The sequence below is a fragment of the Macrobrachium nipponense genome, chromosome 9, assembly GCF_015104395.2.
Source record: "Macrobrachium nipponense isolate FS-2020 chromosome 9, ASM1510439v2, whole genome shotgun sequence".
Taxonomy (NCBI): Eukaryota; Metazoa; Arthropoda; class Malacostraca; order Decapoda; family Palaemonidae; genus Macrobrachium; species Macrobrachium nipponense.
The window spans coordinates 93,509,657-93,524,839 of NC_061110.1; the positions used below are offsets into that span (position 1 = coordinate 93,509,657).

Here is a 15,183-nt window from a genome sequence, read left to right on the forward strand (position 1 = left end):
AATAATAATAATAACAGAATCAAAGACATAATAGAGAATAAAAAAGACTTATCATTTAAGAAACTGCATTCGAGTGTTTTTTTTTTAATCACAAACAGATTAAACGCTGGTGTTGAATTAACCTTTGCTAGTGAAATAACAAATATCATACGCAAATCTTAAGAGAGGATTATTATGGAATGTGTACTAAACAAATTTATCTATCAATCTACCTATCTATGTTAGCTGAAGCTACTGGGAAAATAGAAAAAAAGAAAAGACAGAGTGCCAAGTAAACTTTCGTGTATTTAACACATCTTCGGGACACACAGATGTATTAAATACACGAAAGTACTTTTCTTTTTTCAATTTTCCCAGTGGCCGCAGCTAACAAACAAAATCACGTACTTACTTTTGTGATTTCTTAGTACTACCTACCTACCTATCTATCTTTCTATATATCTATCTATCTATTTATCTATCTATCTATCTATCTATCTATCTATCTATCTATCTATCTATATATCTATCTATCTATCTGACTACTATCTATCTATCTATATATATATATATATATATATATATATATATATATATATATATATATATATATAATGATATATTATAGAGAGAGAGAGAGAGAGAGAGAGAGACGAGAGAGAGAGAGAGAGAGAGAGAGAGAGATTACATATGCTTCTTTAGATGATACTGACGTGAATAGACATTAATTACATAATTACAGGGAATGATTACTGGAGGAGCAGAAAGCACATCATATCGAGAACATAACTACTTTATCCATAACTGTATTTTAGACATCACAATGCTAGATGAAACGACTGACCGAAAACCTGTTGTTAGTTACACACACACACACACACACACACACACACACACAACACACCACACACACACACATATATATATATATATATATATATATATATATATATATATATATATATATATATATATATATATATATCAGGAGTAAGTATATAGGAGAACGAAAAAAAAAAAGATTTTAAGGGTAGTAGTCAAAGAACTGTTCAGCGGAATTTTCTATATACCTAACACAGAGAACAAGTTTCTAGGCGCTCCGGTTTATCCAATGGAATTTTGAAGAGGTTTGAGTCATCTATGGCGCATCAGTATATACCCTGACAGGAGATAATGAGTCAAAAGCCACAATAATGTATATGATAGTGTATTTTTTTTTCAGGAAATATAAAAAGGTTAAAAAAAACATGGAGTTTTCGGCCGTTTGTACAACGGTCCTCTTCAGCCAACTTAGTTTTTAGTTACGTAAAAAATCGAATTATCGTTCTGGTTCTTTATGATTATTATATATCATGAAATGCTGATTTTCTTTACAGAGGTTTAAAAATGCACATACACACACCACACATACACACACACACACACACATATATATATATATATATATATATATATATATATATACATGTGTGTGTGTGTTTAAACCTCTGTAAAGCAAATAAGCATTTCATGATATATGATAATCATAAAGAACCAGAACGATAATTTTATTTCTACGTACCGGAAAAACTAAGTTGGCTGAAGAGGACCGTTGTACAAACGGCCGAAAAATCCCATATTTTTTAACCTTTATATATATATATATATATATATATATATGTATATATACTATATATATATATATATATATATATATATATATATATATATATATATATACACATATGATTGTGTGTGTGTGTGTTATCTGCATACATATCTGGGTTACAATGTAGATCAAGACGTCTATAAATGAAGACGGTATAACCCTGACCAATTTTTTGTGACCCTATCCCTGCCGAATGAGGTCACAGGTCCACCAAGTGATCAGGGAGTTCTACATTGGAATCACCTTCTACCTGTACAATGTGAGCAGGTGTTCAGCACAGCTGTATAAAAGGTGTCAGGCTTTTGGAAGGTTCGCTGAATATCGATCGTTCCCTTAATGTTTCGGTTAATCATTTGGGCTAAATTCCATTCAATTCTAAGGTTTTCTGCAGCGAAATTGTTATGCTGATGGAATGCAAATAACATCTAAATACTCATTTCATGTTTTGGGAAACGGTTTTTTAATTTGTTTTCTGTCAGGATGACGTAAGATTATTTATCTGTTGCACGAAGACAAAAGTTCAGGCTGGATCAGGTGAGGATTAGTCAGTCAGAAACTCGTGAGGTAACTGTTCGCAGTTCAGCGTTTCGTTTAGTCGTGGAAACAGTGCCAACAGTGCCTCATCTGGCACTCTGGAAGGAATTCATACGCCATATTTTGTCAAGAACTCACGTACGTTTCGCAAGAGTTGTTTCTTCGCTGTGACCAAGAATCCGTCGATTCTAGTTCGTGGAACACGAAGGTTGATTTACCGTGAATATCTCTCTCGATGGAACGTTAAAAAAAAAAAAAACTATACTTGTATATCTCTCTGCAAGGAATCTTCAGCGCTGCAGCTAAGATTCAATTAAATACATCTGAAGTGTTTTTCAAGCTAAAAGCTAAACTTTCTGCGCAGCAAAATCGCAAGCTTAGCCGTGGAAAAATTGGGTTCGTGTTGGATGGAAGTCATGATGAATAGTTGGTCATCAAAATGAAAGCGAGAGATCCCTCTAGATACTGAAATTGAAATATAAACGAGCTGCCGGTAAACAGCAGCTTTTAATTTTGACTAATGCACTTCCTATTCGGCTACTCTGTTCCAGATTTTAAGGCGGGAGTGCAGGGTCTGGAAAGAGCCTCTAAATAACAGACCTTTCGTTTGTCTTTCGTGACTTTTCAGTCAAATGGTCTCTCATTTCCTTTCCAAGAAAGGTTGGTCAAACTTTGGTGAAACTTTATAAGATCGAATCTTATTTTTCAAAAGTCTTCAAAAATTCTTCTTATGCTTTGCTCAGCAGAGTCACGAAGCTTAAGCATGTTGAGGTGTATCACTTCTGAAAATCGTCCCCAAGTTGTTATATATATTACAGAATAATGGTATTTTCGCCATTTTCAATTTCAAATGTGCTTTGTTCTCTCAAATTTTATTTTTCAATTCTAAATTAATATCTCCAATCCACTGACTGAGTGAACTGGAGCAGTTACTCAGTCCGGTCATTTTTGACCTATGAAAATTTAGTTAGTGATTTGTAACAGCCACTTTCATTGCTTTCAGAAGCCAAATAGGGAGAAATGAGTGTTTCACACCGAATCTACGGTTAAATCATGTAAATATAAAAGGCTATATGACTTTTTATACTCATACAATAAAGAAACGTAACAAAGGTACATTAGTTAATGAAAAAGAAAATGTTATTCAAAAAGGGTTTCTTTACTTATGTTACATGAAATTATTTCTGGAGATTTCAATTTCTCCCCAAGAATTGGATCCGTACAGTACAGATAATACCTAATGCAACCGACTGTATAACTCCTATAATTGCTGAAACATTCCACCATACTTATGCTGTAATCTGCCCACCTGCTTTGATCACTGTAACGGCAAACCACCGTCCAACGTCAAATTTTTAACACACTCTCTCTCTCTCTCTCTCTCACACACACACACACATACACACACACACACACACACACACAAATATATATATATATATATATATATATATATATATATATATATATATATATTATATATAAAGGAGGCCATAAAAACACCAAAATATAGAAAATAAGTAGTACTATATTTCAGAGGCTGCTGTCTCTCTCTTCAGGTAGGTAATGAATAAAATCTAGTACTTACCTTCTATATTTTGGCGTTTTTATGGGCTCCTTTTATTAGAAGGAATTCTGTTGTGTTAGAACATTAGTGCCAGTCATAAGTATATATAAAATGTGTGTACGTGTGCGTCTGTGTACTATACAGATGCCGAGTTGTAAAATGCTTTTAACTAACGGTGAATAATTCAGGCGGTTAATGACTTTGAAATTAACATGGCACTATAAATATTTGATCAAAGCTTATTTTTCCAAGTGATAATTTGCCGATGAACCAAAACTGCAATTTTTGTTTTGACTCTACGGTTGAATTAGTCAGTAAGTAGCTACCACTGGCATTAAATTCTCTATGAAGAGAATTCAACGAGATATTTAGGTACAAAAACATCAAAGAAAGATCGAATTGAAAACAGCCTCATTTGAATCAATGAAAATTACCAGCATCACTTAATTAACAAAATAAATTAAATGATTAATTAAGAGTAATCAACTACTGCATGTTGACTTTTCATTCAAAAGAGAAACGAAAATATTTAAAGTAAGACAAAACTTACGCTCGCAGATAATAGACTATTTCGCTGGTCCGCTGGTATGGCTGCTATTGTCGTGACATGCAGCTCAGATGTCGCGAGTTCGCGCCTCCCTCAAAGACGATGGAAAAATCACTGGCTTTGTATCATGATCAGTTGCTGCCGCAGTGTGGGTGGGGTCGTTAGCCGTGGGAGGTTGGAACCAACATTCTTTGGAAGCTTGAATTTCACGTCAGTGGCCCCTTTGGTGGGCTTGTTCCATGTGAATTAGTTTTATCTATTGAAATAATAATAAATGATATAATAATAGTAATAATTTACATATTTTCCTCACGGCAAGGGAAAATAATCTCTAGATTATTCATAAAGTAAGACTTACATCATTTCAGTCATTTCTCGTCCTCGGGAACTCTTTGGTGTTGCGTAACTCGAACAAGACACCTGTTCACACGATAAGATTCCGCCGGTCGAAGTATCCTTGGTCATATATAACACGTGGAGTTGTATTAGCCTCTAATTCTTTTCCTCAATAAGAGTCTGAAAGATCTTTGACAACCTTAAGAGAGTCAATGAAAGTTCTGAGTGACATTTAATTTGTAAAAATGCTCGATTTTTATTGGTTGTAAAACAGTTTTAGTATAAAAAACATCACAGCATTCACGAACACAGCTACAGTCAATATATATATATATATATAATATATATATATATATATTATATATATATAGATATATATCTAATATATATATTTATATATATATATAATATATATAATAATTTATATATACATATATATATATATATATATATATATATATATATAATAAAAGGAACTCATAAAAAACACCTAATAGGTAGAAATTTATATATATCATATATATATATATAATATATATATATATATATATATATATATACTATATATATATATAGAGAGAGGAGAGAGAGAGAGAGATGGAGGAGAGAGAGAGAAGATCGAGAGAGAGAGAGAGAGAACCATAAAAGAAATAACGTCCAAACCGGAAGAAATGTTCATTAGAAACGACCGCACCGTCATCACTTTAGAGAAAGATTTGATATGCAAATGAAGTGGCATAATTCACTCCTACTTAAGAGCTCCGTTAAAACAGCCAGAATATCTCAGCTGACGAAGCTTTTCGCTAATTTCCTAATCAGAAAGAGGCAGGTGTCTCGATAATTGCCGAGGCATCAGTTTCCATATTTCTATTAAGTACGCCTCTACGTCTTCGCTTCATATCACCTACAAATTTGGATGATGTAGGACACACACACACACATACACACACACACGCATATATATATATATATATATCATATATATATATATATATATATATATATATATATATATATATATATCTGCTTTACCTTCAATCCTCCCATCCAGCGCTTATGTCCTAATAATAATCATCAATAATGTTTAAATCTGATAATAAAAATCTCCCCGAAGAACTTAAACCATATTGCCATCTATTCTAATTATACATTGGCACCCTCTAATTATAAATTCTAGAAGTCTTATTTTCCTTCTGTATTTATGTAGTACAGCGATTTGTACTGAAAACTTCAGAGCCAGATTTGTATTTTTGTCCGAATTGCGTTAATTTTAAACCATAAAATCCCCCCCCCCCCCTCTCTTCCTCTTTGTTCCTGTACTCCAAAACTTATTCTTAAGAAGAGGAATATGAATCTCGTAGATATTTTTCAGTTTAGTGAAACTGATTTTGTTACTTTCGCCTTTATGTCTCACACAATAATCATAGCTCAGAATCTCATTACAGCATATACAGTACCCGCTTAGTTGGCAAGGGCGTGCGTCCTTGACATACTCTGGGAAGATAGGGGCGTGAGGTCACCCATTTCTGGGATGAATTGATAATCACCGACGCCCGCAACGTGAAATAATTATTCCTGTCTTGTACTGTGAGGAAAATCGTATATCTCTATGTTCGTGTCTCGGTATTGGCGGAGTACACATGCGTTCGTAGATTCGTGTTCTGAATACGTGAATTGGCCGATGTTACTTTACTCGTTTTTATCGTTTAATGGCGGCCAGTTCGTTTTCCTTTGCGAGTTCACGCTTGATTGAAACACTTTGGGATACTCTAACCGCTTCTTGATGCATGTTTGGAATATAACGAGCAAGATATGTGCATTTTTCTATTCGGTTTTTAGAAAACTTACGATATTTGAAAACTCAAAGCACGGTTACAGAAACCATGCGAGATTAGATGTTCGTCCGCTTAGGAAATCTGACTCCGTTTTAAAATAAGAATACGAGCTTTTAAAGGAGCGAATACCCTTGCTGGTATAAGGCTAACTTGACGTAAAGAGAGAATGAACAACAAACGAAAACTCATTATAGATCGGACGCAGCAGTCGTACTTTTATCGTGTGGATGAAGGTCGTCATGTCACTTACGAAACTAGGTCACGACACAGTTCGGCATCTTAGACTTTCCAGTCATTTTCCGAGAACTGAGTAAGTCAAGACCATATATATATATATATATATATATATATATATATATAATATATATATATATATATATATATATATATAAAATCGTATCGTTCATTAGACATTGGTCAGGTGTTAATCTAAGAAGCAACAACTAAGAAAAGCATAAACCTTTTCTTTTTTGTTCCTTTTCGTTTTGTTTTTTGTTATGATAAGTAACCTAACATATATAAAGTTAATCAGTACGAGCAGAAGCCGTTTTATATTTATGAGGGTAAACGCATATACATTTACACCCTCGAAATGGAGGGAACTCAACAGAATCCATTTGTAATAATAATTGCAGTGAATCAGGCGTCAATAAAATGAACATTTGATAAAATTCAAAATGCGGAAATGTATGAAGCTTTACCTTTTCCCCTTCCACGCAAAATATATAATAATGAGAACATTTCTGTATACCAAGTAAAACACTTTTACCAACTGAAATGGAGTAATTCTGCGAGAAGCATTTGTAAAGGAAAATGAGTATATCCATAAGGGACAGTAATATTTATACATTAGGAGTCTCGCTAATTTTGATGAAATTATTACCAATACTCTACATTCATATATTATTTCAAAATATGTCCTTTTATTTCAGAATTCCTTACATAAACTTTTGTGATTGAAATTACATAGAGGAATAGTGTAGCGTTCGGTACCAGTTGAAGAACAAACGAAAATCTAATTCCACAGTTCAGTTTATAATTAACTTTTTGTTTGATAACTCCGGAAGGAGTTAAAATGCATCATTTAGACGTTAAAAAATAGATGGAAAAAAGTGAAAAAAAACATATATCCGTAAAGTGAGCACGAACAAGAAGGAACAAAATCCAAAGAGAAAGAATTTTACAAAGTGTGATCATAAAGTTTAAAATCACCTGCTGTTCAGCCGTGGTTTCTCGAACAAGAAAACAAGAGGAGCAGCATTAAGAAAGAAAGAAAGAAAGAAAGAAAAAATGGCGACGAAAACGAAAACAATAGCGTCCTTTTGGTTATTCACTTTGTTGCTGATCAAAGTATCGATAAGCCCTTCGGCCTCTGAGGAACCAGTGGTCCTCTGGGACAACGAGCCATTGGAGACGATTCCTGACGCAGACGTTGGCGCTGGGACTGACGCAGACGTTGGCACTGACGCTGACGCTGGCGCTGGGGCTGATGCTGGCGCAGACGCTGACGCAGAGGACACCAGCGACACCCCGATCGAGTTCCTCGACGTCACGGATCTGAGGGACGGTCTGAATGACTGGAACTTCCTCGGAATGTGGTCCAAGTACGACCTCAGCGACCTTCAGGAGGAGCACAAGCTCGTGCCCGAGAATCCTGAGAGGGACGATCAGGCTGTGTTGATTTGCCACGTGAGTATATTGAGTATATTAAGTATACTTTCCATATTCAGATTTACATGGAGTTTGTGTATGTTTATTATGAGGTGTGTCGATGTTTGTCGTCTTGTTTTTCTGTCTGTTCCTTATATTTCTACATTTACCTCGGACGTTTGCAATACATTGAATATTCATTCATATAAATACATACTTATCATGCTAGTAGGTTGTATTAGAGATGACAGTATATATTTTGGTTGCATGTGATACATTTAAGGTATTTCTCATATATGCTTAAAAAATCACTGTAGATGCACGTGACTTCATAAATAAGCGAATACCGCAGGAAAATAATAGTCAGAAATCCAAGCGCTTTCGTCTTTACTCAGACATTGTCAAGGAGTTAATGAAGTACAATTGGAGATAAAGGTCTCAGGTACAAAACAAGATCAAGAATACCAGATGACCATCTGGTATTTTTTATCTTGTTTTGTACCTGAGACCTTTATCTCCAATTGTACTTCATTAACTCCTTGACAATGTCTGAGTAAAGACGAAAGCGCTTGGATTTCTGACTATTATTTTCCTGTGGTATTCGCTTATTTCATATATATATATATATATATATATATATATATATATATATATATATATATAATAATATATATATATATATATTATATATATGCTTAAAAAATCACAGTAGATGCACGTGACTTCATAAATAAGCGAATTCCACAGGAAAATGATAGTCAGAAATCCAAGCGCTTTCGTCTTTACTAAGACATTGTCAAGGAGCTAGACAATGTCTTAGTAAAGACGAAAGCGCTTGGATTTCTGACTATCATTTTCCCGTGGAATTCGCTTATATATATATATATATATATATATATATATATATATATATATATAGAATATATATTATATATATATATTATATGACTGTAAAATATATTCTGTTGAAACATAATTCCATCTCATGAAAGGAGCCTATAAAAATGCCAAAATGTAGAAAATAAATACTATATTTCAGATATCAGGTTTTCAGGTAATCTGGAGAGAAAGACAGTTGATTTCTGATTATAGAATTACTTTCTACATTTTGGGGTTTTTATGGGCTCCTGTTATAATATATATATATATATATAATAGGTATATTATATATATATATATAATATATATATATTCCTTCATTCTCGTCACACGCCTAAACAAAAATACTGCAAACGACAGCGGTAATATTACTGCACATTGGTCGTGTAATTAGCAAGCGGCAATTAACTCACTTTTACTTATGGCCTTTGCTCATCGATTCCTGCCAACTGTGCTATGGTTTGGTAGCTAACTCAAGCAACCTTCAGTACTTATCCACCAATCGTGATTATTACGTAACAGTACGGAATGTGCAATACCTATTTCCTACTAAGGGAGAGTAGAAAATGAAATGGTAGTACTATTCGTCATAAATATGAAATATGAATGATAGTGTTGGTTGCTAAGCCTGTTACGAGAAATGATTTTCTAGTGAATTACGAATACATACATGCATATATACTCATTTAATAAGTGTATGTGTATGTGTGTATGGACATTGTATGTTGACACAGCATCACCTACATTTCAAACAACTACAGCATCAAATGCACAATGCTAATTCCAAGTAAAACGTTAATAATAATAATAATAATAATAATAATAATAATAATAATAATAATAATAATAATAATAATAATAATAATAATAATAATAAAACTTTCACTTGGAAAGTCAGACCAAAGCCAAGAACCACCTTTCAGATGCGGCGTTGGGAAACCAGCTGCTGCCGCCAGATAGATGGCAGCCATTAAAGTGATGTTTAAGCAACGACCTGGGTCTAATTGCTGAACGAGAGGATTATTCATTCGAGGCGAAATCGTGAATGCTGTTTAGTCATTGACTATTAACTGAGTTAGCTAGAAAAAGAGGAATGATTTTTTTTTTGCAAGGGTGGAAAGAATGTGTCATTTCATCCCATTCTATTTTATAATTTTAATTTTCATTTCGACTCCTTTATTCAATCTCATTCTATTTCATGATTTCAATTTCCTTTCTGCCTCATTTATCCTTTCTCATTTGTGCTATAGGTAATGCTCTGTATGGCGAAAATAAACTGTTTTTTTTATTCAGATAAGATTTATAGATGAATATAAATCACCATCAGTAATAAAATATAAGATCATTGATTCCGTAAGGCCCCTCAATATTTTTGTGTGTGGAAATGATAAAACAAAGTAACCTTGCTTATTTTAATTTCTAAATTAATTTTGGTTCCAAAAGTCAAATCAAAGAAAGCCGATTTATTCACCAAACGTGTACCGTATTTTTCCGAGTAGTTAATTCGTTGACATGTTGAACTAGAGTCACATTACATGTCATCAATGAGAGAGAGAGAGAGAGAGAGAGAGAGAGAGAGAGAGAGAGAGAGAGAGAGAGAGAATAATAACAATGATTTGTTTTTAATGGCAGATTTGTTCCATAACTATATAAATAATTTTACTAACATATTTTTCGGTGTCTATGACCTTAGTTATTGTGACAACATATAATGTACATATTAAATCAATCAACTAATCATTTCTCTCTCCTCTCTCTCTCTCTCTCTCTCTCTCTCGTCACACTGAAAAGAAATCAACTTATATATCATCTCTGTCCAGCAAGAAATATCTGTTATAACATTCTTTTTTATTAAAATTATCCTGTTTCTGTATCGTAGCTAAATTTACCAGTACACTTCTAAAACGGTTTGGTTTTTGTATCGCTGCTAAATTCTAAGAAAAACTTTTGCTTAGCACGCAACCAGGATCTGACTTGCATCGACTTTCTATTCAAATGCACAACTTTATGAGGGTCTTTTCAGAAAACTGATAGACGTTTAACACATCTAATCGTAATACGAATACTTAACCACGCATTTATTCAATACCGTTCCTATTTCAGCCTCCAAAACAGCTGTTTGGTATTCATCCTGATAACGCGTCTTCCTCCTTTCGAAAATGCGCGCACGCTCGCCTGCGTAAAAGTCGTCCCAAGACGGCGCCATTTCACCTGCCTCCTCCGCTCTGTACCCAGCGGCGACTGCGAGGCAAAAAGACGAAAACCTGACTTGCTTTCCTCGGGATCTAATTTCATTCCTCATAATCGTCTTTGTCCCTTTCAATTCGGCGTCTCCCTTTCATGGCCGACAGTCACGCCAATCCTCTATTCTTCGCGCGGAAAACATGATTCGGTCTACGTCGCAGAATTAGTTTACAGTGGATTATTTGCGTCCAGATTTAACCTTGACTTCTCTCATTCCTATGTGTGGATTAAATTCTCGCCGTCTGTCACATACGAAGAAATATTACACCGCGTACACTCTTGGTTTAACTGTTCATACTGGATTCAATCACAAATCAAATATTACTGATAGATTTACTTGTATCTTCGGATTTAATTAAACATAGTTTAATATACAGTGACATATATTCTTAAATCTATTTTTTAAATTTCTCACTATGATCATTAATGATACTGAATCGAAGCTGGTCCAGCTAAGATGCAGTTACCTATATTCTTGGTAATGAATTAATCTTTGGAGGTAATTACTCATTCTGGGATTTAATTTCATTTATTCTCGGATGTATTTACCTAATAGTTCCAGTTTTAATTTCACGTTTGGTTCCGTTTCTTAAATTCTGAGATCTAATTTGACAGAGACATGGATGTTATACCTTATACCTTCAGTAATGCTTACAGTGCACCACATGAGGTGCACTGATGGTACTACCTCGCAACAGGGTTTGTGTACTAATACATCATCAAATTTTATGTCAAATTCATCTAAGTAGGTTTATAGAGAAATACGCCGTTATCTATATTCTATAAATATATATATATATATATATATATATATATATATATATATATATATATATATATATATAATATATATAATAGGCTAGAATGGGTAGTTCAGTGAAGGCGATTTTGAATTAAGATACAAGAAGGCTTAATTGAATTGTTAATGTGTAATATCGTCATTTAAATGAGGACCGAAGCAGATCAAATAACACTTATTCAAGAGTTACTCTAAAATTACCAATTACTATTACAACAGTCAAAGGTGCTTTAATAATTCATAATTTAAGCAAACTGCTACTATACGTTATGCATTTATTTATGCAATGAATATTACAAGCGTATAAAATATATAAACGTTTTCGACGTATCCAGTCTAACTAGACATCCAGCGGCATTCAACTTTCAATGAATATTTTGATCAGCGAGTTGTATCTATGAATTGGAAACCCGGTCGTCACACAGGAATTATCTATGTATACCAAGAGTGGGTGCGTTAATATAAATGTATAATATATAATATACATGTATATATATATATATATATATATATATATATATATATACGTATACATAAATAGTGTTATTTTTTATATATAAAAGTAGGTGTTCGAAGATCGTTTGGATTTTTTTTAGAGAGAGAGAGAGAGAGAGAGAGAGAGAGAGAGAGAGAGAGAGAGAGAGAGAGAGAGAGAGAGATTAAAAATAATACGATAAGATTAAAAACTGTTCATCACGGTTATAGTACCGAACTGGTACTGTTAAGTAGAAAACTAAAAAGAAAAATAATAATAATAATAAATAAATAATAAAAAAAGAAATAAAACACATCCAAACCTATAACTAAATGCCACTGCCATTGTAACTTGGAACTTGAATTTTCCCCAATTGTCTCTGTTCTCTTAATCACATATAAAATGTATTGTTTTTCATAACCACGAATAAATCCAGTGTTCCCAGACCTCCCAGACCATTTTAGACACAAACTAAGATGCGAATCTGTTATTTATTTAAACACTTGTTATGGCGTCATTGTCCGTTTCCTCTAACATCAGAGAATTCTGAATTTGCTGGTTGCAGATGTTTATCTGATCAAAAGCCACAAAGCACTGGCGTGTTTGAACAGAAGCGACGAGGTTGCTTGTAAAAACAATATTCCACTCGTTTCATTTTGTTTCATTCGTATACAAGACTTCCAGCTCACACTAAATACATCCAGACACATTTGCCATCCTATACTCTGTTTTTTTCCATCTGACCATCCGCCTGTGGTGTTGCCGTATGGTAACACTGCGTCCCTGGCTTTAGATAGTTACATTCTGCTTACATTCAACAATAATAATATCCTATTTCGAATATTAACGGTGTACTTCGCATACAGGTAAATTATTAAAACACTTTTCAGTTGCAAATGTACACCCAGATATCCTTTTATTTAACTAAAACTTACACATACCGTAACTATTTAAAGCCCGGGACGCAGTGTTACCATACAAAAACACCACAGGCGGATGGACAGATGGAAAAAAAACAGAGTATAGTTTTTCAGATTGCATTCTGGGATGATGTTGCCAGCAGCATTTCTAATTTCATATATATATATATATATATATATATATATATATATATATGTATATATATATATATATATATATATATATATATATATATATAGAAAAATATGTATAAAAATATATATATTTCCATGCAAGTAGTTCTCCCCAATTAAAACGCTACTGTTGCGCTCTGTGTATAAGGAAATGTAATATCAATGATAAAGAAATAATTTCCATAAAAAAAATACTATTCAAACAAATATTATCATATATTCTATGCAAAAATAAGGCATTACCTTTACAATACAATCTGATTAAGTCCATGCAAAATATTAGTTTACTTTTAAAGTATTGTCATTCAAATACAACAATATCACTTTACCATTTCAAAAGCACCATCAACTGAAATGTTTTCACACACAGCCACACTGAAATGCAAAACAGAATTTTACCAAAAAAAAAAAAATTTTTTGCCATCATAGGCTTAGTACATATAATACCATTGGTCCTCGTACTAATGAAAGCTCTCACGGGAATCCAGAACATTCAGAACTGCTCTCGTGGGAATTGAAAGCATAAAAAAAAATGGCTCTCATGGAAAGAGGCAGAGCTGCCATTCAAAACATCACTTCATTAACAGATGAAGCTGTCGACGTGATAGCGAGTAACGTCATCTGTTTATCATCGCGGGAATTTTCATTTGAACACTTTTTTTTTTTCCATTTGCATGACAAAACGGCCAGTTCTGGGATGGAGGCGATGCATCATCAGTTTGCAGATTTAAAACGGTATCGAATTTTGATGTGAGTACTTTTCGTTGCATCATCAGTATGCAGAGTCGAACCTGTATCGAATTTTTATGGTATTACCTGCCCTTTTTTCGTTTTTCGCTGTAATTAAAGTTTTTCTTTTTTCTTTGTCTTAGATGAACGGCTTCATTTCAGACAGAAATGATTAGTTAGAATCTGTTATCTGTCTATTTACAAATTTATACTCATAGGCTTTATTATAAGGAAAATGTGATTAGACACGAAAGAGAAGGATTTGAGTGAAGTATTAACAGAAACTATTATAATCAGCAAAACGCTTCAAGATTTTCCTATCATGCTTAATAAATTTCATGATATATCCAATGAAATGGAACTCAAAATAAGCCCATGAAAATCAAAAATTAAAAGGAGAGAGGAAGCGCAAACGGATGAAATAACAATTTGACAAGCAAAGAATTTTCCAAATCTTTGTAAATACAATATCCAACGTACGTCCTTTTGAGTCTGAATTTATTGAAAGATAAAATAAGAAAATCTTCTCATATGATTCGAACTTGGGATTTCATTAGCCAGACACGCATGCAACAATCTACGCATACATTCAACACAGAAAATCTTACCGAAGCCCATGAATAAACTTTCTTTCGCAATATTGACAACTAGGAAAGTCATCTAACTGGTATATTTTTGTCATTCTGGGGAGAATGAAAAACAAATGAAGATGACTGCCAACAAAAGTGTGTGAAAATGGAACCACCAGTCAAAATAAGCCCAAAAAGACAATCAAATATTTCCAGTCTCCTGTAACTTTGTTATTCCAGTTTTGATAACAAGAGGAAGCGGTTTCTTTTCCAGTCCTTTTTTAGACGTGACAATGAC

The 15,183-nt window shown here is 33.4% G+C and overlaps 1 protein-coding gene across 5 annotated transcripts in view; it reads left to right on the forward strand.

Annotated features, from left to right (window-relative positions):
* Positions 1-2,180: 2,180 nt before the first annotated feature.
* Positions 2,181-15,183, forward strand: part of LOC135218532 (uncharacterized) — a 48,792-nt gene continuing 35,789 nt past the window's right edge. For 4 of the 5 annotated variants that reach the window (XM_064254897.1, XM_064254899.1, XM_064254900.1 and 1 more), the window contains exons 1-2: positions 2,181-2,299; positions 7,379-8,135. In XM_064254897.1, coding sequence (XP_064110967.1) covers positions 7,737-8,135 — 399 coding nt within the window. In that variant the 5' untranslated portion in view covers positions 2,181-2,299; positions 7,379-7,736. Of the gene's footprint in view, positions 2,370-7,378; positions 8,136-15,183 lie in introns of all 5 variants that reach the window. The other variant, XM_064254898.1, reaches the window with a different exon arrangement.